The sequence below is a fragment of the Poromitra crassiceps genome (genome assembly GCF_964638095.1).
Source record: "Poromitra crassiceps genome assembly, chromosome: 1".
Taxonomy (NCBI): domain Eukaryota; kingdom Metazoa; phylum Chordata; class Actinopteri; order Beryciformes; family Melamphaidae; genus Poromitra; species Poromitra crassiceps.
This window is the reverse complement of record NC_139623.1, coordinates 42,039,093-42,064,433: the sequence shown is the minus strand read 5'-3', so window position 1 is coordinate 42,064,433 and position 25,341 is coordinate 42,039,093. Positions and strand designations below refer to the sequence as shown.

At 43.8% G+C, this 25,341-nt stretch overlaps 1 protein-coding gene across 2 annotated transcripts in view; it reads left to right on the top strand.

Moving 5' to 3' along the window:
- Window positions 1-309: 309 nt before the first annotated feature.
- Window positions 310-25,341, top strand: part of ints2 (integrator complex subunit 2) — a 64,024-nt gene continuing 38,992 nt past the window's right edge. For both annotated transcript variants that reach the window (XM_083640182.1, XM_083640181.1), the window contains exons 1-6: window positions 310-434; window positions 1,159-1,474; window positions 1,947-2,085; window positions 3,663-3,765; window positions 10,548-10,661; window positions 18,344-18,474. In XM_083640182.1, the coding sequence (XP_083496308.1) occupies window positions 1,182-1,474; window positions 1,947-2,085; window positions 3,663-3,765; window positions 10,548-10,661; window positions 18,344-18,474 (780 nt within the window). In that variant the 5' untranslated portion in view covers window positions 310-434; window positions 1,159-1,181. The remainder of the gene's footprint in view (window positions 435-1,158; window positions 1,475-1,946; window positions 2,086-3,662; window positions 3,766-10,547; window positions 10,662-18,343; window positions 18,475-25,341) is intronic.

Below are 25,341 nucleotides of genomic sequence, written 5' to 3'. Positions count from 1 at the left end.
GGTGCATGGGGGAACGGGCACTGCACTATAGTGCATAATAATAATGCCTGACTCCCACTGTCAATGTCAATACTAGCCTTGTCAACAGGATCAGGCAGTGTTGTCAGTGCTGCTCCACGGACTAACGTTACAGCTATGTACGCTACCACTTGCCACTTTCACACTATTTTAGTAATCACTGGTAACTTGAAGTCCAAGCTTAGCTTGGAACTGCGGGCATTGTAGTAGCCAGGCCGTGGGAAGAGTTCCAATTTTACAGACATTTCCGCGGTCCCACCCGGCAGATAGGCTTTGACTCTGAGCGGCTGTGCTGCCTTGACACACGGTTCCTCTGTGCAGAGGTACGCAAACCAAGCCCGAGGTCTGAAGGCCTCGACACCTAACCTAACGTTACATGTCTATTAAAAAGGATAAGAAACATCATCATAATTGAGGTAAGACATCTTTCTCGAGGTATTTGGTTTTACCTCGGTAGACACAGAGACCAGATAGCATAATTTACGTGGCTAAGTTAGCCTAGCGTTAGCTTTAGCTAGCCAGCAGCGTGCTAACCCTCTCTCAGTATATTGAATGAGTGGTAACGCTAGCTAACCCAAGCTAGTAGCAGCTAACGTTGCCCAGCTAATGATAACCTTTGGTTATTGCTCTTGGTTTCAAAAGGAAAGTGTCAGGAATTAAACATTAACTCAAGACCAATGATTATGGTATGATTATTAGGTGTTATGCCCAAACTGTACGCCAGTTAGCCTTATTTAGGTCGTTATTCTAGCCCCCAACTTTTGCTATCCGTGGCAGCTGGCTTCTATCCTTAGCATCCTTTCGTTAGCGTTAGGTTGCCACAGTTCACACAGATTAAACTTTTCCTTCCAGCAGTTAACACTTAATATAATTAGACTATATTAATTTTACCGGCCAACAGAATACTAACGCTACTTTAGCAAAGGCTTGCGTAGAATACTTTTCATTTTGGTATTTTCTTTTCTGTCAGTTTCCTGACTGTCTTTGTATTGTAATCATTAGTACAGTATGTGCTTAAACCATAGTTAAATCTGTGCACATGTCCCACAAGATACATAGACATATTATTACATATTATTTGCTCCAGGCAGCCCACCCCCACGCCTGTCCGTTTCATGATGTTGGTTTTGTTCCCTCCAGGTTTCAGCCTAGTTTGCTCAGAGATGTCAGACAGTGCAGGGCTGCAGTTTGTCAGCCCCTATGCCTTTGAAGCCATGCAGAAGGTGGACGTGGTGCGCCTGGCTGCCCTAAGTGACCCAGAGCTGCGGCTGCTGCTGCCCTGCCTGGTGAGGATGGCTCTGTGTGCCCCGGCTGATCAGAGCCACACCTGGGCCCAGGACAAGAAGCTCATCCTCCGCCTGCTCTCTGGAGTGGAAGCTGTCAACTCCATCGTGGCACTGTTGTCTGTCGACTTCCATGCCTTGGAGCAGGATGCACGAAAGGAGCTGCTGCTCAGGTACACTTGGCTTACACGTGACAGCACAAAGCATTTTAAATTCAGGTTACTTTCAGTGTAGGAAGAAATCAGCCAGGGGCAAGGGCAAAAATGCCCCAAGAAATCTCAGAATGTCCCTAAAACCGTGATCAAGGGGCAACAATTTACCCTAAGATTTCATTTTCATTTAATTTCCATTTCCATCTCTAACACACTCAAGCACCTGCAAGCTGGTTGCCAGAAGAAGACGAAGAACACACTCACACAAACAGTGAAACAGCGATGTTGTTCAACTTTATGCACTAATTTTTTTTTTAAGTCGCCCCAAAATTGTGTAAATGCCCCCATTTCCTACACTGGGTTACTTGTATATAGGCTTCTGTTGATGAAGTCACATTACATTCATCATTGCCGTCTTTCTCAAGATAATACAATGGCCTTTATTTTGGAGATGCTTGTGATGGTATACATTATATGGTATCTCTTCTGTCAGGCACAAGGCTGGTGGCTCTAATGGAGAGAGCATCCTGGTGTCTCAGCTCCAGCATGGCCTGACCCTGGAGTTTGAACACAGTGATCCCCTCAGGAGACTCCGTCTGACCCTCAGTGAACTGCTGGCTATCATGAACAAGGTACAACCAGGGATTCCAATTGAATTCAGTGAAATATGGAAGATTGATAATATTCAGATAATTTGTCAAATCAAAATCAGATAAATAATCAAATAAAAGCAAGCAGCACACTCATAAGATAAACAACAAGGACATGGGAAGATTTGATTTTGTTTTCTTTTTACAAGCTAAAATCCAAGCTGCTGCATTTTGTATAAGATGGAGATATGAAAGAGACCTTCCATGTTAGAGTAGTCTAAATGTGAAGAAATAAAAGCATGAATGACTTTCTCCACATTATTGAATGATTAGAAATGGTTTAACACCTTGAGTGCCATGGACGAGATATCTCGTCTTACATAATCCGACCGTTGAGTGCCAAAGACGAGATATCTCGTCTTACATAAACATTTTTTTTTTTGACGGTGGGACATCAATCAACCCCTTTTACGTCTTCTATATCAATATTGGAGGAAGAGAATGTGTATAATCTATTTTACCGACCACTAAGTGGCGACAGTTCTCTCCCAAGACAGAGAGAAAGCCACAGCCACGAGTCCGCTGCAGAAAGCCAGTCTAATTACAAGGAAATAGCTGGGCGAAAACTCTTTCGATTACACACACACACACACACACACGCGCGCGCGCGCGCGCACACACACACACTCGAGTACCTTTGCGCATAAATAAGACCAGAATCGCAAAAGCTTCTTCAAAGCTCTCAGCCGACACGAACGAGCCAGTTTTTTTACAGTCCAGACTGCCCGAAAGCGGCCGCGGAGCCGCAGCACAGACGGAGGGAGGAGTTTGGAGACACACACACACTCTCTCTCTCTCTCTCTCTCTCTCTCTCTCTCTCTAGTCCCGAGAGAGAGGAGAGAGAGAGAGAGAGAGAGAGAGAGAGAGCACACAGAGTGGGAGACAGACACGCTGTGGGGGCAAAGAACGGACAGAGATCTCTTCCTCTCAGAGCCGCGGAGCAACGCGCGAACACACACACACACACACACACACACACACACACACACACACACACAATACAGTATACAGACTTGCCCAAGGGCACCCATAATCACAGGCAGGTGACTGTTCTGCCTGTTTGATTGAATTTCACAAAACTGCGATTATCTCAGCTTCCTGTCTCAGACGCTAAAACCATGCTGTACTCAACGGCTAATATCTACATAACTACTAACTCTGCAAACTAACTCTTTTAGACAGAGAAAGCACACATTCTATTAGTTATTTTTAGATGATTGGTGTTCACGAAGTCTTAACAGAAAAGAATCCTCGGCTCTTGTAAAATGAGCCAGAATCCTCAAAAAAAAACCTGGCACAACTTACCTACAGGATTGAAAAAATGGCTGGCACTCAATGTGTTAATTGTGGAAGTGGTTCTCAGATGAAAGAAGTAAGATTGCACAACTTTCTTTTTCTTGTTCATCAAAGCTTTCAAAAGTCCATCCATATCACACAAAAATACTCCCAAATTTCTGGCAGCTGACTGACAGATGATATATTTCTCAATACTGCAAGTCTCCTACAGTACTTTCATCTTCACCTAATGAGATGATTTGATTGTTCACATTGTTTCTTAGGTGGCAGACTCAAATGGAGAGTTTTTCTTGAAGTCCTCCGAACTCTTTGAAAGCCCTGTTTACTTGGAGGAGGTTGCAGATGTGCTCTGTATTCTACAAGCAGGTACCCAACTCACATCACCTTCTGATCAGTTTTTATGCCTCCGCCGGCGATAGCCAGGCCGGAGGCATTATGGATCCGAGTTGTCCGTACGTACGTCCGTCCGTCCGTCCGTCCTAAGTCTGTTTCGATTTTGGTTGTCAAAGTTTAAGGTCACTGTGACCTTTCGAACGCCATTTTCAAGCTTGTTAACGCGATATCTCAGGAATGCCTTGACAGAATTTCATCAAATTTGCCTCAAACATCGACTTGAACTCAAGGATGAACTCTTGATTTGATTGTCGTGGTCAAAGGTCAAGGTCACTGTGACCTCACGAATGCCATTCCCAAGTTCATTAAAGAGATACTCAACGGAGAGCCAGACAGTCAGATCTGTGTCAGATTTTGTCAGTTTTTCAAAAAAGGGCGGGGAGTTTTCAGGCTTTCGAATCCGCCCACTCCACATTTGGATAGGATGAGCTTTTGTGGGGCGGGCAAATTTCAGAACCAATGGCAGAGCTTTATGCATTTCCTGCTCGCGCATGTGTAGTTTCAGTTAAAGCCAGCTAGCGCTGTGAATGGATCTGCTGCTGATGTTTCTCCCTTCCACCACCCCCTCGCTTCTCCTGTTCTCCTGTCCAAACCTCACGTCACCAGGCTCTCTCAGTCCAAACACCAGCATACCGTTTTACTTCGTCGAACCAAACGGTTCAGCTAACGCTATAATCGGGAGAGACCATAGAACATTTCACTCCGACCAAAACTTAAAAAAACATGAAAAAAATATTTTCTTTAAACACAATTTTTTTTTAACGTTTTGGTCCCAGTGAGATGTTATGCGAACTCCCCTGTTTCTAAATATATCTGTACCGTTTGGTTTGAACCAGTAAATTTTTTATAAGCATTTTACGAAATGTGTATGGGAAAATAAATTGCAGATGAAAATCTCTGGTTCAGTGCTGAAGCAGGAAGTAGGTGGTCACTTTGCCTCTCTATTGTTTGGATATTACCCAGAAGGCTTTGAGGTGGCTAACTTCTTTTTTTTTTATATATATATATATATATATTTTATTTAGCAATTTAAATTTTTTAGAACACAGAAAAACAAACCAAAAACAAACAAACTCAGATGCAGTAAAAGAAAAGAAAAGAAAGAAAAAACATACATACACTAGTGCCACCAGTTACATACAGCTTGTAAATATATATAAATTATGCTTGTAAATATATATACATATATAAATGAGTGGGATCCCACACGAGGGAGAAAGGCCGGCCGGGCGAAAAACGGGTCCCAAATAGTTTGAAATCTCCCCGGTGTGTTGGTCTTCAAGAACCTGAGTCTCTCCATTCGTATAACGGAGATCATGTCCGCCAACCACAACTGAAAACAGGGTGGAGTGGGGGACTTCCATTTCTGCAGAATGAGTTTCTTGGCAACAATTGTCCCCTGTGACAGAGACTGCTGCACAGCTGTAGGGAAGTTCAGAGAGGACTCCGAGCAGCCGAAGATGGCGAGTTCTGCCTCCGGCTGAAGGGTTATTTTGTAGGCCTTAGAGTACCAATCAAATATTTTGGCTCAAAAGCCGGTCAGTAAAGGGCAGGACCAGAAGGCATGAGACAGAGTGCCCTCCGACACCCGACACCTGTCACACAGTGGTGAGACAGACGAGTAAATCTTGTGCAATTTCTGCTTAGAATAGTGAAGACGGTGAGTAACTTTAAATTGGATCAGCTGGTGTCTACTATTAAAGGCCCAATCCGTTAATACTCACTATTACTGACGCCGGTGGCCGTTAGTGTAACTGCAGGCAGCATGTGAACGAGCTGACGCGCGGGCACCATACTCGCACGCGCACAAGCAGTTGCCTGGCAACAGCAGAGGTGTTGGTTGCTTTGTAACGTTAACTCATAAAAGTCACTTGAAAACGGCAACCTGGACAATTTATCGGTCAGATCAGCCTCGAGATGCCCAGGAAGGATTCTGGATGAATTAGGGGACGTTATTGTGGCATGTTTGGCCGTGTTTTGGCTTGCGTTGGAAGTCGATACTCATGTTAGCACAAGCCAGGAAATAGCCTGCTCCCTCTGTATGTACGGTACCGTGTAATGCCTGGAGTTGACCAAACTGAACAATCAAACAATGTTTCATAAGCATAACAGTAACGTTAGGCATATAAATTCATTATCCACACAAGACGGTAACGTTAGTAGTGGGGCTGGTGGTAATTTCTATAAATGTAAATTAATATTAGTTAGCCGCGATTAGCATCAAGCCAATGTTACTATGTGCAGTCCCACTGCAGCTAACTGCAGTCAGAGCCTGCTGGCTGCGGGACAAGCCAGGAAATAGCCTGCTCCCCCTGTATGTACGGTACCGTGTAATGCCTGGAGTTGACCAAACTGAACAGTCAAACAATGTACCGTAAGCATAACAGACAGTAGGGTAACGTTAGGCATATTTCCCACTGTTAGATTCATTATCAACACAAGACAGTAACGTTGTTAGTGGGGCTGGTGGTAATTTCTATAAATATAGCTAAATCTATTAGTTAGCGCGTATAGCATCAAGCTAAAGTTATCATAGGCAGACTCACCACCGCAGCTAACTACAGTCAAACAATAATGTTCCATGACCATAAGCATAACGGTAGTAACGTTAGGGTTGCATTACTTCACACAAGACGGTAATGTTAGCAGAGTTTCTGACCAGGTGGTCAGATACTTGTACTACGGAGTGACAGTAAAAATCTTGAATCTTGAAAATCCATTAGCAAGCAGCTAACGTTATCTGGTCAAAACCACATTACAGTAGCTACAAGCAGCAAGTTCCCTTCATGAACCGAAAACACAGTCCTGACTCTAGTTTCCCCCCGATGTCGGTCATATTGCTGCCGTCTGGCCAGACGGGCTTCATTAGATAAATATTTATTTATTTATTTATTTATTTAGTGTGGACTTTTTCTGGAGTCTGTGTTGTTGTTTCCTTTTGCTATCAGCTAGCGACAAACATAACATTAAAAGCTACTTTAGCCATTTCCTGTTAGCCGTCGGACAAGGCAAAGCTCATGAACGCGCGCAGACGTCACATCCTCTAGCTGTGGCGGGAAATGCTATCCCCTTTGAAACTGAGGTATTTCCATGTATCTTCTGAACGGCTGGTCTGAGAGAAACGCCCCTGGTCGCCATTTTTAAATTACGTCAAGGCGCATTCACTCATTGCCAATAAAAAACACTTTGTGCACATTTATTTCTCGCCAGAACCGACGGAATGGGCCTTTAACTGAGCCGAGTTGTATCACAGACAGACTCCTATCCCATATAATGTCAGACAAGTCAATGCCAAGTTCCCCCTGCCACGCTTCTTTAATCCTCTCAGTAGAGGCCGTGGTGCAATTGTCAAACTAACATACAAATCTAGAAATTAGATGCTTGGAGTGAGGAGGGCTCAGAAGGCGGCTAACTTTTGACAAGAAAACCATCAAATCTGGCTAAAAAGTTAGATAAAAATAATACTTATTTGTAACACAAAATGCAATTCAGGAATATTTTAATATTGGACAAAATAAAATGAAATGAAATTGAAACCCTAAGAGAAACACACATCCACCGGTGGGTGTATATATACCCCTCGCAAATACAACGTGAATAGGGAAATGGGTAGTTTGTAACATGTAACGTAACATGGTTGCACACTGTGATATCTGCTGCAACAAGACTTGCTTTTTCAATAAAAACACATTTATGCAATGACTTTACATAATGTATATTTATGTCGCATCATTTAGCCTGTGCTGTGATGTGCAGCAGCAGGTAAAAGTTACAAAACTAAGCCTGAATGAGCCTTGTTCATTGTTGTGAAAGTGTAGTGAGTGTGCTGCAGGGGTGTTCGACTTGTTGACGCCTCGCCTGATTGTGCTCGCCTGCTTTCCAGGCGAGGCGGCAGTCAACTCAAACAAGCCTATTGTCACCGATAGTTACAGGTGAGCTTACAACCTTTATCTGAAGGTAGTAGAAGTATATGGATGCATCGGGACCACTGGGGGAGCGAGCCAACACCAGTCAAAGCTGCCGGGGTCTGTGTAATTCAGTGTAGCTCGAGGCTAATTAGCCTCAAGCATATTAGCCTGGGTAACTTGCTAGCGTGATGCAGGCAGACAAGAGTCGGCTAATTAGCATTGGCCGGAGTTTTGCAATGAAAGCTAGCTAGAGCAGTTTCTTGAAATGCATTCTAACCAGCCCAAATTTTTTACATAAAACACAGCGTATTGCTGGTGGTGGCCGTGACACCGGCGCTGCCCTACTGGGGCAGTGGGTTAGAGAAACTATCCTGGGGGGAATGCAGGATTGCTGCCAAACACCCTCTTGAGGCAGCGGAGCTGCTAGGCCCAGTTGTTGCAGCCATTTCAGCCTCATGTCTCCGTGAACACTGCTGTAGCTTTTGCACCCGGGAACACAACACTTTCGACCCATGGCCATGACTATCCCTAACCTGTCCCTGGCCACTAAACTCAACAAACAGATGAACATTTATTTTGACAAACAAACACAACCTAGGCTATCTGACGTAGCCTACTCTAAAACTAAACCTAAACTACTAAATACTACAAAGAGATACTCAACACTTTTTCCACTTTTTTCTGCTGAAAATCAATATATACTGTATTGGAAATTAGCTGTGTTCTTGATTAATCCAGGTCAAAGTCCTGACATTTACTGTAAAACTGAGTAATTCCTCATCTCTTCTCACATACCTATGCAAACAGACAAACATTTTCTTTTTTTTTACAAACAAACACAACCTAGGCTATCTGACATACTCTAAAACTAAACCTAAACTACTAAATACTACAATTTACACTATGCAGTCTAATCAAAACACTCCACAAATCTCTCTCTCTCTCTCTATTCAACAATTCTCCACACTCCATAGTCGCAGCATGGTGTGCAGCCACTTTTATAAACTTTGGCTGGGAGGGGCCTAGGCACGAGAGATGGGTGGGCTGGGTTTGGTGACATCACTGATCAAGCTATGTCACAGATCAAGAGCTCAGCCAATAGAAAGGGAGGAAAATTGGGAGTCTACAGCTGGCCTTTTTGCCTTTTTGGTTTGTATGGAACTGCATGGGTATGTGAGAAGAGAAGAGGAATTACTCAGATTTACAGTAAATGTCAGGACTTTGACCTGGATTCCTCAAGAACACAGCTAATTTCCAATATATATTGATTTACAGCAGAAAAAAGTGGAAAAAGTGTTGAGTATCTCTTTAAAGCGATATCTCAAGAACGGCTTGATGGAATTTCTTCCAATTTGGCTCAAACGTCGACTTGGGCACAAGGATGAACGGATTACATTCTGGTGATCAAAGGCCAAGGTCACTGTGACCTCTCCAACGCCATTTTCAAGCTTGTTAACGCCATATCTCAGGAATGCCTTGACGGAATTTTATCAAATTTGTCTCAAACATTAACTTGGCCTCAAGGATGAACTGATTACATTTTGGTGGTCAAAGTTCAAGGTCACTGTGACCTCACAAACGCCATTCCCAAGTTCGTTAACGCGATATCTCAAGAACGGCTTGATGGAATTTCTTCTGATTTGGCTCAAACATCGACTTGGACGCAATGATGAACTGATTCCATTTTGGTTATCAAAGGTCAAAGGTTAATGTCACTGTGACCTCTCAAATGCCATTTTCAAGCTGGTTAACGCAATATCTCAGGAATGTCTTGATGGAATTTCTTCCAATTTGCCTCAAATAGTGATTTGGACTCAAGAATGAACTGATGGCGGAGGCATAAATCCGCGGTGCGGTCGTTCTAGTTTCTTAGAGGTGCTGTGGGGGTGGGGATAATGCTGAATGCAATAGTTTTTGCACACAAGTGTTTAAAACTGTAGTGCAGGGCTCCAGACCATTGTTGGTATTAATGGTTTGTGGTCAGAATTGAATCTACGTGGATCTAGAAATTGATAAGAAGGATCAAAATCACTCCAGAAACCTTTCCATCGAGCTTTATGGCATGTTGAAATTGAAAATAGTAGTTGTTAAAAGTTGCCTTGATTGTTTATATGGACTGAACTGATCTTATGTACATATTGTTTGTAGAACATTTATCTTATTGCTTATATGAACTGAACTGATCTTATGTACATATTGTTTGTAGAAAATTCCTCTTATTGTTTAACTGAACTGATCTTATGTACATATTGTTTGTAGAAAGTTCCTCTTATAGACGGTTTTCACGGAATTGGGTTGCTATGGGAACAGTTTGAACCCTATCTTATTTCCTGTCAGCTATTGTATTAGCAAACATTGCAACAGGAAGTAAGCTAGGGGCAATTTTGAATGTTTATGTTGTCAAATTAAAAGCGTCTATATGTAATAACTTTATATCTCATTTGGATGTATTGACAGTTGGATTAGGGTTATTTTTGTTATTTAAATATACCACTGTATATTATATAGTTTGCATATACATATATACCTAGCAATAAATGTAGAGTAGACCTATATCAACCTTAATTATATTAAAGGGAAGACATGACTCTTAAAATAAAGAAGAAGAAAAAGTTCATATGTGAAGATACTAGGAATACTAGTAATTACATAAAGAAATTGCAACAATAATAGTAACACAAACTGAAACAATAAAGTAACAAAAACCTAAATGAAAGCTATGAAACACCAACATTGTAGCTGATATCTTACCAAGGCCAACCTGAGAGGGATTGATTCGATTGACATTCTCTCTTGCTCTTGACATGAAATCGTTTCTGAGTATGTGTGTTTTTTGCTTTTCCTTAGAGCTGCCTTCTTTGCTGCCCATTGTGGAAGTGGCAGAGGCTTTGCTCCATGTCCGCAATGGTGATTGGTTTCTGTGTCTGCTGGTTGCCAATGTTCCTGACAGCTTCAATGAAGGTAATTCAGCCATCTCACACACTTGTCAGCTGATAATAAGTTATATAGATTAGCTTGTTAATTGTCAGTACTAGCTTCATGGGGTTACTAAGCTTATATACTGTGGCAGAAATAGCTCTTTAAATAACATAACGTAGGAGGTTGTCAAGCCCACTGGAATTACAGGCAGACAATGATTGACTTGCCATTCCATGTTTTCTTACTCAATTTAGCTGTTTCCCTTCTAATTCTAGCCATGCTCCTGGCCCATGGGTATATGTTGTATTCGTATTTGATTGATGATGAACATTATTGTCTCGCTCTGTGTGCTTTGAAAGAGACATAAGGAAATGCCGGCTGTCTCCAGTGCCTCCTTATCACACAGAGGGTCAGAGCTGAGTCAATAGCTTATTTGTGTGTGTGTGTGTGTGTGTGTGTGTGTGAGTGTGTGTGTGTGTGTGTGTGTGTGTGTGTGTGTGTGTGTGTGTGTGTGTTAAATAGCAGCCGGCATCAGGGAATCCTTTTGGTTTTATCACTGTAAAAGACCTTGTTTTATTGAATTTAAAGTGAAATTAATTAGAGTTTAGGGTGAAGTGCTGGAAATGGCTCTGTCTCCAAGCATCAAGGGCTGTCATGTTCAACATGAGCTGGTACCTAACTACTCCACTTCACTTTTATGGCATATTATTATCCACAAGTGGCGGAGATGGAAACTAATATCTTTTCAGTGCATGTCATAGTCTCGGCCAACCATAAACATTCTGCCTCTTAAACTGTCCACTGTGGTAAAGTACAGGCAAAATGAGATGTGGCTTTGGAAATGCTGTCTTCTGACGGCTGTTAAATCTTATTTACCTGCAAATAAATGAGTCGTGATGCTAAGGTTTAGGGTATTTATTAGGGATGCATGATCGATCGGCACGTGACCGGAAATGGCCGATTTTCAGCTGACCGGTGACCGGCGCCGGTCAGTCCACATAGCCGATTCTGTGCACCGGTCGGCTTTCCCCTTTTTTTGTTTGGTCAATTACCTGCAGCTGCACGATGCACGCGTTCACGTGACATGCGCGCACCGCAAGCAGCCAAAAGGAAACACACGCCAGCATGTCCTCCTCATTGTGAAAATTTTACAGTTTGTCACACATGCAAGTCGAAAATAAGCCACGGAGGGGCAGGGTACATTGCTGAGTCCTGCTCGGCTGGAGTCCACTCCAGTCTGAGCGGCTCGCTTCACCTCACTGGCCCCTCTCTCTCCCCGACCAGCTGCAGTCCACATCACCGCTGCCTGCTGCAGATCAGCTTGCTGCTGCTATCTGTCAGTCACATTGTAACGTGGATACAGGAAAGGACTATTTGTTTCGTATTGCGAATAGAACGACGAACATAATAATAAAACACATCGGACCAGTGTGCAAGGTTTTCTGTGCGCAATGATTTTTTTTCGAATGGCGGATTAAAAAACTGACTCTGTGTGTAAACTCTGATATTCAAACTGAGTCAACTCAAACTAATTTCCTCATCTACTCAAGAACAGCCAAATCCACAACTGTAGAGTGGGCATGGCTTCGAAGGTCTGGGCTCCAGACCTATAGGCTATAAACTAGGGATGCATGATATATCGGCAATCATATCGGTATCGGCCGATGTTAGTCATTTTTTAACATATCGGTATCGGTCCGATGTTGCAATGTTAATATCGGTTATCGGTATCAGCCAAATTCTTCACATTGAGATGAAATAATGCAGTAAATCTATGATTTATGGGCTTTTACAAATGTTTTTGAAATAAAGAAATGTATAACTTTTTCAAATTCAGTCTTTACATGTGTTTTTCAGTATGTACAAAATTTTATTATCATAGAAATGTGTTTTTATACAGATCATATCGACATCGGTAAATATCGGTTATCGGCCATAACAGCAATCTTAATATCGGTTATCGGCATCGGCCAAAATTTTCATATCGGTGCATCCCTACTATAAACTCCTTGTCCATGGATAACATTTTGATGTTTATTTATTTTATTTTATTAGTTTATTTGGCAGGGATATATACAAAAAAAACATTAAACCCCCATAGGGGAAGAGATGCTTTGTAACAGATTTAGCCATAGGCTACATTCCATCTGGAGTCCCTGTTCTGTTGCACCTTTTTTCTTTTGGAAAAGTAAATGCATGATAGCTGTGGGATATACTGGAATTAATTGTTTTATATTCATTGTATTTACACAAAAAAGAAAAGCTCTGTCCAGTAACCTGGAACACTTTTATTTTGAGATGTTTTTGTTTGAGATCGTCCTACCTCATGCAAATGATAAGAAATGTGACATGAATCTTAACTCATTGAGTGCCAGCCACTTTTGGAGAACGGACGCTCCCAGTGCCAGAGTTTCAGAGCGTTTTCAGTGATTTCTCGAGGCCCACAGAATATTGTGTGATATTACTATGTAAACACTGAACGCGCACAAAGAACGATGAGACTCTCTTCTATCATCTGCAAAAAAAAAGTTTATTGATCCCATTTTCCGTTCTTTAGTTATGAGCCGGAGAAGATAGCTTGATTTAACTAAAAACAGCAATTTTTTTCTAGAAGCTGAGATAATGAGCCTTTTGTGGAATTAAACATTTCAAGCACATCACTGACTCTGAAGCTAATATTTTCTAATGTAGTCACACCTCAAAAATAATTTCCTTCAATAAAACAGTGAAGGCCAGGGAATTTTGTTTGGCAGAATAATATTTTTTAGCTGCAACCAAGCAGCGCTGGCCCCTGCGTGCGCTGCTGGTTGCAGCTTCTTGCTGGTCTTGATTTGCTGCTGGTGGGCATCGGATATTCTGGCTTGCGTTTGCCAATCCTGTCCTGCTGTCTGGGTCTGTCTGGGTGTTGTGTGCTGCTCTGCGTGCCCCCCCCCCCCCCCCCCACCTCAACTGCACACTCCTCCTCCGTATGGGAGTGTCTCTGGTGGCTCTCTGCTGAGTTTGCTTTGCACAGTGAAGGGTGCGCGACATCCAGCTTTTTTACAGCGTTCCGCGTGTGTTTGTCACCGGCAACCATGCTTCCAGTTGAGAATAATAACAACTCCACGGCTGATCATGCGGATGTGCTGTCGCAACCGACACGGAGCGGCTCAATTGTGGCAGCAGATTGGCTGCTGCAGGCACAGCTACAGTAACGTTATGCTTCATGCATATCGATGCATACGGATGCGATGCGATTTCCGTTTCCCCAACGACTTCTTCTTTGTTTTTTCCTTGCCTTTCTGTTATCTGGAGAGCACTGTCGCCACCTAAGGGTTCTGTAAAATAGGTTAGACACATTCAATAGCTCCCATATTGTAAGAGGCTTAGATCGACATCCCCCCGTCAAAAAACGCAATTGACGACTTTAGTCGTCTTTGGCACTATTTGAATTGATGACTAAAGTCGTCATTGGCACTCAATGAGTTAATTTTCTATTAAAGCAAAGTAAAAAAAATAATGTAAAAAAATAACCCGTCAATTATTGTTCTTAGAAAGAAAATCGGAAACGGCCAAAATCAGTATCGGCAATTCAGACTATTCATACATCGGAACCGGCCAAGAAAATGGCAATCGGTGCATCTCTAGTATTTATGGACCCACCAGAGCATGTGAGCGGAGCGGAGCGTCGAGCGAGGAGCAGAGCGGGGGGATTTTGACTTGAGCGGGGAGCGGGGACCAGAGCGGTACCGGAGCGAAAGTTGGAGTGGCACCGATCACCCGCTCAGTCCCGCTCCAGTTCAATCACAACATGTTCGAAACAGATGCATCGGTGCATGGCTAATTGAGCCACATGTGAAATCTCCCAGCATGCAGCAGGCTAATACATTGACAAGAAATAGCAACCAAATCAGCCTAAATAGGCTACGTGGTAGATAGAAATAATGTTTATGTTAGCACAACATGCAATTGTATAACATTTCAATATTGGACAAAATAAAACATAGAAATTAAAACACAACCCTATGTGAAACATGTACATGTATGTAATCCAGGTGCTATATATATCCCTTGCAGATTTAACGTTATTTGGATGAGTGACAGGCTCTACTGTGATGCACTGTGATGTCCGCTCCAGCCTCCAATAAGACTTGGCTTACTTCATGTGCACGCCCACTATTTTCTTGCCAGCTGCTGCGAGACGAGAAGGAAGAGAAACGAACATGCAGCCGACTCTGCTGAGCTCATATTATTTGTAATGAGCAATGCCCATTGCCCAGGCGTTTAAACGCAAATTAAAACACCCTGGCCTTTTTATCTCTTTTATTCTTTTGAGCGGAGCGGAGCGGTGAGTGCGAGCGGGTGAAATCTGTATCGAGCGGAGAGCGGTCTGGACCGGAGCGGTCTTGAGTGGACTTGAGCGGGTGGAAAGGACCGCTCTGGGAGCGAAGAGCGGTAATTATCACCGCTCACATGCTCTGGGACCCACATGACCGGTGCATGACATTGGAGATATGATGCACTTTTACCAATTGTCAGTGCGGTACAGAAAAACAGCAATCCCTCAGGCAAGGATTACATTACAGAAACAAGCATGCTGGAAAAAATAGGGGGGAAATGCAGACACATCATGCAGTGATTATGTGGGCCATGCGTTCAGTGAGCAGCTTGTTTAATATCTTTTGAGCCACGACCCCCAAAAACTTTAGGCCAGGGTTCCCCCCCCCCCCCCTCCTCCCGCTACTACCCAACCCAATGACAGTGCGCACAAATTCACACACTGATTTCACTCACTCACTGAAGTCGTTTTTATAGTTTATATGGCTTTAGAATACATAAAATCATCAGTATGGGAGATTTAATCATCAATGGAGAAAAAAACATTAATTGTGTATTTAATTATTTATTTTAACTTTTTTCGACAATCATCCCACGACCCCCCAAATTAATCTCGCGACCCCCTGTGCCTGGGGGGGGGGGTTGAAAACCACTGGTTTAATGGATACAGAGTAGCCTTATTTCCACTGGTAAAAGTAAAGTCCCACTGATTGTCACACACCTGAGTGTGCGAAATTTGTTCTTCGCATTTGACCCATCCCCCTGGGGGAGCGGTGCCGCGCTCGGGAATCATATGGTGAGCTAACCCCCCAATTCCATCCCTTTGATGCTCAGTGCCAAGCAGGGAGGCAAATGGGTCCCATTTTTATAGTCTTTGGTATGACTCGGCCGAGGGATCGAACTCACAACCTCCCAGTCTCAGGGCTGTGACCTCACGAACACCATTCCCAAGTTGGTTAACGCAATATCTCAAGAACGGCTTGATAGAATTTCTTCTGATTTGGCTCAAACATGGACTTGGAAGCAAGGATGAACTGATTCCATTTTGGTAGTCAAAGGTCAAGGTCATTGTGACCGCTCGAATGCCATTTTCAAGCTTGTTAACGTGATATCTCAGGAATGTCTTGATGGAATTTCTTCGAATTTGCCTCAAGCGTCCACTTGGACTCAAGGATGAACTGATTACATTTTGGTGGTCAAAGTTCAAGGTCACTGTGACCTCACACACCCAATTTCCAAGCTCTGTAACGCAACATCACAGGAGCGCCTTGACGGAATTTCTTCCAATTTGCCTCAAATGACGATTTGGACTCAAGAATGAACTAATGGCGGAGGCATAAGTCCGTGTTGCGGTCGTTCTAGTTATCTTTCTTATTCGTTTGAGTGGAGCGGTGAGTGGGAGCGGGTGAAATCTGTATTAAGCGGGGAGCGGTCTGGAGCGGAGCGGCCGTGAGCGATTGAGCGGGTGGAAAGGGCCACTCCATGAGCGAGGAGCGGTAATTATCACCGCTCCACTCCGCTCACATGCTCTGATCGGAACTATCTGTTTTATAATAGTAAATACATGTCTTAAGCTAGCAAAGTACAAGTTGTGCAATAATCATAAGCATCTGGGAGAAAGAGCTATGAGCTGGAAGCTGTATTTTTGCTGTCCGACCAAAATGCCAGATTTAGTGCTCACTGTAGTAAGGTGAAATAGATTTAGTGCTCACTGTAGTGAGGTGAAATAGATTTAGTGCTCACTGTAGTGAGGTGAAATAGATTTAGTGCTCACTGTAGTAAGGTGAAATAGATTTAGTGCTCACTGTAGTGAGGTGAAATAGATTTAGTGCTCACTGTAGTGAGGTGAAATAGAATAGCTTCTTTGATTAATTGCTTTTCACAGAGGAGCTTCAATTGTCATCATCTGATGACAGCAGCGTTTAGAGCTATTCCAATGCTTAAATTCACAGAAACTCCAGCTTTAATATTTAAATACATGATCTTAAGCCCAAGCAACATTCATTCATTAAATGTACTTAAAGCTACAGTAGGCAATATTATTATTATTATTATCTCCGCCAGGAGATGGTGTTTTTGTCTGTGTCTGTCTGTGCGTCTGTCTGTCTGTCTGTTATCTCCGCCAGGAGATGGTGTTTTTGTCGGTGTCTGTCTGTGTGTCTGTGTGTTCTTTGTGTTCCTCCCGTATCTCGAGAACAGTTGGTCGGATCTACTTCAAACTTTGGGAGTGTACTAAGGAGTACGTGACGGAGTACAGTGAGTGACCTGTTTTCGTGCAATTCGGCATAGCGCCACAACATTCGTCCGATTCACTTCAAACTTGGCGGGTGCGTTGCTGGGAACTCCAGATATTTCAGTGGTAAATTTTGTGAAATTCTACGTATAACATCACAGGTTTCAGGTACCTCCAGGACTGTCTGTCCAATCCACTTCTGGATGTCTGTCCTTTGCGCATCTCGAGAATCGTTTGTCGGATCGACTTCAAACTTGGGGAATGCACTTACGGTGACCTGATGGGAGTGCAGTGGGGGGGGGGGGGATGCCCATGGGGTGTTGAAAGGGGGAAGGGGCACTGCACTATATATATCTTCTTTATACAATAATTCCAGGACTTTCACTATGTCTGTCCTTCGCGTATCTCGAGAACCGTTTGTTGGATCGACTTCAAACTTGCGGATTGCGCTTCAGGGGGGACCTGACGGAGTGCAGTGTATGTGCGTGTGCGGGGGTGGGGTGCTTTGGGGGGATAATACATAAATACAGACCATTATTTGGCCCAGTGTTATGAAAACATATACACAGGCATACACTCAGTCAGACTGCCCTTGAGAGACCCCAATCCCACTCTTCTACGCATAACCGCATCCCCTAATCAAAAAAACCAAACAACAATTATTCTAACACAAACGCACAATAAAAAAACTTGACAAAAACACATAAATACGTGGGTTACAACACATAAACCCATCTTGAATACATAAACAAAACACTACAATAAAAGCAGACAATAACAATATAGGATTTACAATAGCATCTCAGTATGACAACACTCACTATCACATTACATTCAGACGATGTCTCGTCACACACATGGTCTATGGGTCAGCTTTGGGGAAAACGCAGTCCTGGCGGAGATCTGCACTCCACCGAGTGCACTTTTCTAGTTTCTTTATAATTTTGGTTGTAGGTCTGACAAAAAAACAAACAAATCAGGGTTAGCTAGAACATAACTAGCCAATCATAGCACACAAACAAGGGTCATTTGTGTTGTACTCTCTGCTATGTTGCTATGGTTAACATTCCATTGATGAAGTTGTTTAAAATGGCCTACTGCTAAGTGTGTGTGTGTGTGTGTGTGTGTGTGTGTGTGTGTGTGTGTGTGTGTGTGTGTGTGTGTGTGTGTGTAGTTTGCAGGGGTCTGATCACGAATGGAGAGCGTCAGGACGAGGAGAGTGTTGGCGGTCGCCGCAGAACTGAAGCCCTGAGGCAGCTGTGTCAGATGAACCCTTCTCAGGCCCTCAACATCAGAGCCATGGTGGTCAGTCACACTCTTGATATCATCAGCACAATCTACACGGGACGGCACGGTGGCTCAGTGGTTAGCCCTGCTGCCTCACAGCAAGAAGGTCCCGGGTTCAAAGTTCGAACCCCCGGTCTGTCCCAGGTCCTTTCTGTTTGGAGTTTGCATGTTCTCCCCATGTTCGTGTGGTGCTCCCCATTTCCTCCCAAATTCAAAGGGTTAAAGGAGAATTTCGTTTTTTTTGAACATGCAGCCCTCTCCTCACATTAATTATGATCTGACGACTAACCCAGTGATCTCCGCGGCGTTTCTGGCCGTCCTAGCATTGTTTTGAGATCAATAGCGTCCAAGTCAGTTGTAAAATGGAGCTGATTTGGGGCCAAGTGTGAGCCTGTCTTTACTGCATCTAAATAGCTATTTTTACTCCCGTTTTCGCCAAATATCGTCAGAATCTGATCCCTCAAGAAGCACCACAGTGATATTTCGCCAAAGGCTGTTTCCTGGAGTCCCACAGGGATCAAATTACCTCAAACGTGATCTCAGTCACCAAGTCTCGTGAAGTCCCGCGATACTTTCCTGCTGACTGGCCAAGTACAGGCAGGACGCTTTGCGGTGGTGGTTTTAGCGTAACCTATGTGGGGTTTGGCATAACCTTCGTTATTTCGAATCCCACATAGGTTACGATAGATTCTGACGATATTTGGCATAATTAATGCCAGGAGATGGGTCCAGGTTAAAAAAAAAACGAAATTCTCCTTTAACTCATTGAATGCCATGGACGTCCTTCGACGTCCAATTAAATAGTGACGTAGAATGCCACGGACGTCCTTCGACGTCCAATGCGTTTTTTGACGGTGGGACGTCGATCAAAGCCTTCCGCAGCTCCTGTACAACTATAGTAGCTATTGGAGGTGTATAACCTATTTTACGGACTCATTAGGTGGCGACAGTGCTTGCTCGGTGCAGTCCAGATTAGAGACAGGTCCGAGAAACAGCCTAAAAGCCGTGGATCAAAGACAAACCGATGCATGCTCCCAGAGCCATTTGCTCTGTCGCGGGAGCTGACATTGGCTCCGAACAGGAGTCAATCCGCGCTCACAACTGAGCCCCTCTGTCCCTGTCTGTCTGTCTGTCTGTCTGTATAGTTTCTCCACCCGATTAGCAGCCAGGAAAGCAGCCCCTGACGCCAAACCATTCAGCAATCCGGGTTGGCTCTTCCCTGCTGTGGCGCTGAGAGCCGACAGCAGCACACAAACGCAGCACTCCGAAAATATAATGGTTGCGTGAGGCTGTGTGCAGTGTGGGGAGGAGTTTACGGGGGGAGGGGGGGAGGGGGGTGGTGCACGCAGGGCATCACACAACAACTACGTCACTACATCAGAAAATATTATCTTCAGACTCAGTGAATGTGCTTGAAATGCTGCATTTCACAAAAGGCGGATTATCTCAGCTAATAATTTGAAAAGCCTGAAAACGCTGAAAACAACCTATCTTCTCCGGCTCATAACTAAAGAACGGAAAATGGTATCAATAAACTTTTTTTTGCTGATGATACAATAGAGCCAGCTCGTTCTTGTGCGTGTTCGGTGTTTACATAGTAATATCACACAATATTCTGTGGGCCTCGAGAAATCACTGAAAACGCTCTGAAAACTCTGGCACTGGGAGCATCCGTTCTCCAAAAGTGGCTGGCACTCAATGAGTTAATACTCACGCACTGGCAATTCTAACTGGAGTTTAAAGGGACAGCAATTGAAAATTAGCCATCTGGCTAACACTGGCGCATTCACAGTAATCTTCATTCATGTGCATTATGGTAAATGGTAAATGGCCTGCATTTATATAGTGCTTTTATCCAAAGCGCTTTACAATCAGTAGGTACATTCACCCATTCATACACCGATGGTGGCAGGCTGCCACGCAGGCTGCTGGCACACCATCAGGAGCAATTTGGTTGTCAGTATCTTGCCCAAGGACACTTCGACATGCAGACTGGAGGAGGCGGGAATTGAACCACCAACCTCTTTTATCCAAAGCGATTAGTGAACGACCCGCTCTACTTCCTGAGCTACAGCCGCCCCATTATTATTGTGCTTGCTGATAGGCAAGCACAATCTTGGAATCTCTCATACTTCTCCTTTATTTATCTTTTTTATTATTATTTATCTGTTCTCGTTCCCAAAAGTTGTGTTCGCCATTTCTCCTACAGATTTCACACTACATAGGCATGTGAGACATCAAATGTGCGGCTCATTGATGACACCTGTGCTCAGGCTTTGCTAAGAGTTTCGTTGGACGGTTTTCGCGATATTCGTGATGATAACGTACGATTTTTTCCCCCCATTCACTTGAATGGGGTTTCGAAATCGTTGGCGTTAAATGAGCTCTAGCTCAGAAACCGTATGACCTGCCACTACCAAACTTCGTAGCCAGGTTCACAGAGTCACCTTTTACCTAGTCTCTTAGAACAGACGAGTTGGCTTCCGCAATTTTCAAATGCTTCCGCCATACCGTCTGTACTTCGTGGGGGAGAATCATGCACCAACCGGAATGGGAAGCAGAAAGGCGGGTCTTCCGCTCATTAGTCCAATCAGAATCCAATATGCCGGCAGAAAGTCGGGTCTTCCGCTCATTAGTCCAATCAGAATCCAATATGCCGCATTCGCGTGTCGTGATTGGTCGGATTCCGTAGAACTTCCTTCCAGTCTGAAGGTTTTTTTTCCCAACTTCCTTGTACATGTTCTGGGGGTGTAACGTACAGACTGTATATAGCTGCATTCGCCGGATGTAGATGATACAGTCTGTTTTAAGAGACTACCTTTTACCATGTGCTGGAAAATTACACTAGTTGACCAGATGGTGGTGCCATAACAGCCGTTATTATTTGGTCCATAACTTCTGAACCGTAAGGGCTACATAAAAAAAAAAATCCTGGATTCCTTGGGTTATTCCGCATCTGCTGATATAGGCCCCGCCCATTTCAGTCTAACTAGATTTTCCGACATTTTTAATTTTGTCGAAATGCGGTTTTTCGCTATTTCTCCTTTAAATTTTGTCAGATCTTCACCACATCACAGAGCAAGTGTGGACTGTCCCGCACAAATGTTATCCAACAGTTTTTTGAAAGACCGCACCGTTGCGATATAATCGACTTCTGAAGTTTTTAGGGTGGGGCCTATTTCACAAAAACCGCCATAACTCCGGACCACATTGTCTGATCCGAAGCAAACTTGGTCCAGGTGTGCACATATGTACTCTGAGCTGATAAGAATAAAATTGTATCATTTCGCCTATAGGGGGCGCTATAGCAGCATTCAGTACCTGTACCTTCTAAATTGTTTTATTTTGAAGGGTGGAAGTGCTGATTCATTGTAATTATGGCCAGCCTTACGTCTTGTATTGACACACGCTATTGTACAGACATCAGCCACACATATACTTGTATCACAGGTGGTATATCACTCATTAGTCTCTTAGAACAGACGAGTTGGCTTCCGCAATTTTCAAATGCTTCCGCCATACCGTCTGTACTTCGTGGGGGAGAATCATGCACCAACCGGAATGGGAAGCAGAAAGGCGGGTCTTCCGCTCATTAGTCCAATCAGAATCCAATATGCCGGCAGAAAGGCGGGTCTTCCGCTCATTAGTCCAATCAGAATCCAATATGCCGCATTCGCGTGTCGTGATTGGTCGGATTCCGTAGAACTTCCTTCCAGTCTGAAGGTTTTTTTCCCAAACTTCCTTGTGCATGTTCTGGGGGTGTAACGTACAGACTGTATATAGCTGCATTCGCCGGATGTAGATGAGACAGTCTGTTTTAAGAGACTAATCACTCATGGTCTCATTCTCATTTGCATACTGTATGTTTTGAGCAGCTCCAACTCTTCTCTGTTAAAAACCACATGCAAAAAGTGTACTGCAAGCAAGAATCCGGTGAGATTTGACCAGATAAATATAGCTTAAAGGTCCCAATTCGTGCAGCTGTAACCTCTTAAAAACGTGTGTCTCTGGTCCATAAAACATGATTCTGGATTAATCTGTCGAAAATATAGCAACCCCGTTTGTTGTGACGGAGTTCTCACTTCCTCATCTCGTCGCTTCCCAAGAATGGCCTGTTTCTATAATATATTCAGAACTAACAGTTCCCATTGGCCGCTGAGGGAGAGCCCGCCCCAGGCTCCCAGCCAATCAGATTAGCGTCTGTGGACCAGCACGCTAGGTTGCGAGTTATCGTTAACTTAACGGTACTACGCTAAAGAGGACATCTCAAAATGCCTAGACTTACCGAATGCACCTCTGCAGTTGCTGGATCACGTACAGTTGGCGTCGCTCCAGCTAGAAGTGTTAATTTTGTGGCTATAGACTAAATGGTGCAGGTAGCTTGTGTGAGAGAGACCCGCGCAGTATGCAGGAGGAAGCTAGTGACGTCCCAATTCCCCCAGATTCCCCTCTGGGCAAACGAAGCGTTTGGGGGTGTGGCTTGGAGAAGACTGCAGAGGGACGCTGGATAGGGACAAATCCAACTGTGACAGTTCTGAGCGTGTGACCACTCATTACAGGGAGGGCTGACAGCAGTATATATGCATTTACAAGTAAAAACAGCTTTTGCACGGAATGGGACCTTTAAGAGCAACTCTGAGCAGGAGTGTTTAATGTTGGGTAATGGCAATGATGTTGACAAAAATGACGCATTAAATTAGCTGTATCTCAGAAACCATATGAGTTACAACTACGAAACTTGGTAGGGAGGTTCACAGAGGGGTCTTTTACTATCCACGAAATAATTGCACCAATTGACAAGATGGTGGCGCTATAACAGCCCTCTTTACATTTTGGTTCATAACTTTTGAACCGTAAGGTCTATAATGAAACTTCCTTCGGACATTCCGCATCTATTCATCTTGGCCACGCCCATTTCCGTCTGACGAGATTATCCGCAATTTTGAATTGTGTCGAAAAGTGTTTTGTCGCAATTTCTCCTTCAAATCTTGTCCGATCTTCACCAAACCACATACACAGCATGTGTGGACTGTCCCGCACAAAACTTATCGGACGTTTTTTTTAAATTCCGCACTGTCGATATAATCGACTTCCGAATTTGTGTGGGTGGGGCCTATTTAACAAAAATCGCCATAACTCCGGACCACATTGTCCGATCCGAACCAAACTTGGTCCAGGTATGCACATACAGTATGTACTCTGAGCTGATAAAAATAAAATTGTGTCATTTCGCCCATAGGGGGCGCTATAGAAACATTCAGTACCTGTATCTCACAAAAGAGCAACTGTTCCCAAATTGGGTACATAGGTTCATAGAGTACTCTTCTACACTGGGCTAAGAAAATACACCGATTGACCTCACGGTGGCACTATAGCTGCCCTCTTTACGTTTTAGTTCGTAAGTTTGGAACCGTAGCTTCTCTGATTAAAATTCTTTCTGCCCTGGTTTCCTTGGCTCCTCCCGCTTGTACTCAGATAGGCCCGCCCATTTCCCGCCCACAACTACTTAGTACACCCTAGCAACGATCTACGAACGCCCTATAGCGATCAGCCGAAAACACCCTAGCAACCAGTTAATACACCCTTGCATCCGCCTAAACACATCCTAGCTACACATTGCCGATTGGAGCTGTATTTATACTGGATGGGAGGGTGGGTGGTAGGGATGGGTACCGAGACCCGGTACCAAACTGGCCCCGGGGCCGGATTTCGGGATACCGGAGGATCAATAAGCTTTCACGTTAACGGTTCTCTTATCGGTACTGTCTGGAGTGGAGAAATTAAGAAAATAGATTTCCTCTATAGGCTATATAATTGCTAAATAAACGTTACGTTATCTTGCACATTTTATCTCACCAACTCCGTAAGACAGGCTTATGATGTGTTTTTTGCGATTTCCGAACGAGAAAAGGGATAATCTTTTCCGCGTTGCTCTCCTTCAGACGAGAGAGACACACAGCTGCTGCTGCTGCCAGTGAGTACAGCCGAGATGAGAGGAGTGGAGTGAGGACAGAGAGAGGGGAGGGGCTGCTGGGCGTGCCACAGCACACACAGCACACATGCAGGGAACAGGGGGTAGGCAGGCAGATGGACACGCAACTGAGCAGCACAGCACACGTTAAAGAATGGCTGAAAGAGCGAAGCGGTCTAAAGTGTGGTTGTACTTCACTCGAGTCGATGGTGACAATTCACGTTGTCACAAGTGCAATAAAACCTTCGCTAGTAAAAGGTGGAAACACGAGCAATTTGTCTAAACACTTACCAAAGTGCATCACAGTCAAACGGAGAAATGCAGTTTTTGACAAGCTAGCTCGCCCTCCATCATCTCCTGTCAATGATGCCACGGTTGCGTTACCCAGTCTACATTAGGTAACTATGTGAACATGGTAATGATTAAGACGAGAGTAGTAAATATTTCTCCGCTGTTTGGGTGTGTTCATCATCATAAATACAGTCTGATATAAATCGTCAGGTGACGGTCATCATCTCAGTTGTCGTTCAGAAATGTTACTTTCAGAGCAGGGGGGATTTTTATTTAGTGATTTGGGGGGAAGTACAGCAGACAGATACTGTCTTGCTTTATTTTTTATTATGCTTTCAGTTTCCCTAGCTGAATGTTGCTATTGGCACAGTGTGGTAGAAGGATATTTTAGGATATTTAAATTAATAATAAAAACGCACCCATTAAGATTTTGCTACTTTTTTTTGTTAAAGCTAGTGCTAGTGGGAGAATGAATGAGGAAAGGATAAATGAGTGCCACCTAACTGTGACCAGGTTAATTTGTCTCTTTTTTCCCCCCTTTCTCCTCTTAAAAATAACAAAAAGAACCGACAACAACCAGTCCCATTTGTTTCTGGATTTTTTTCTCGTAAAAATAACAAAAA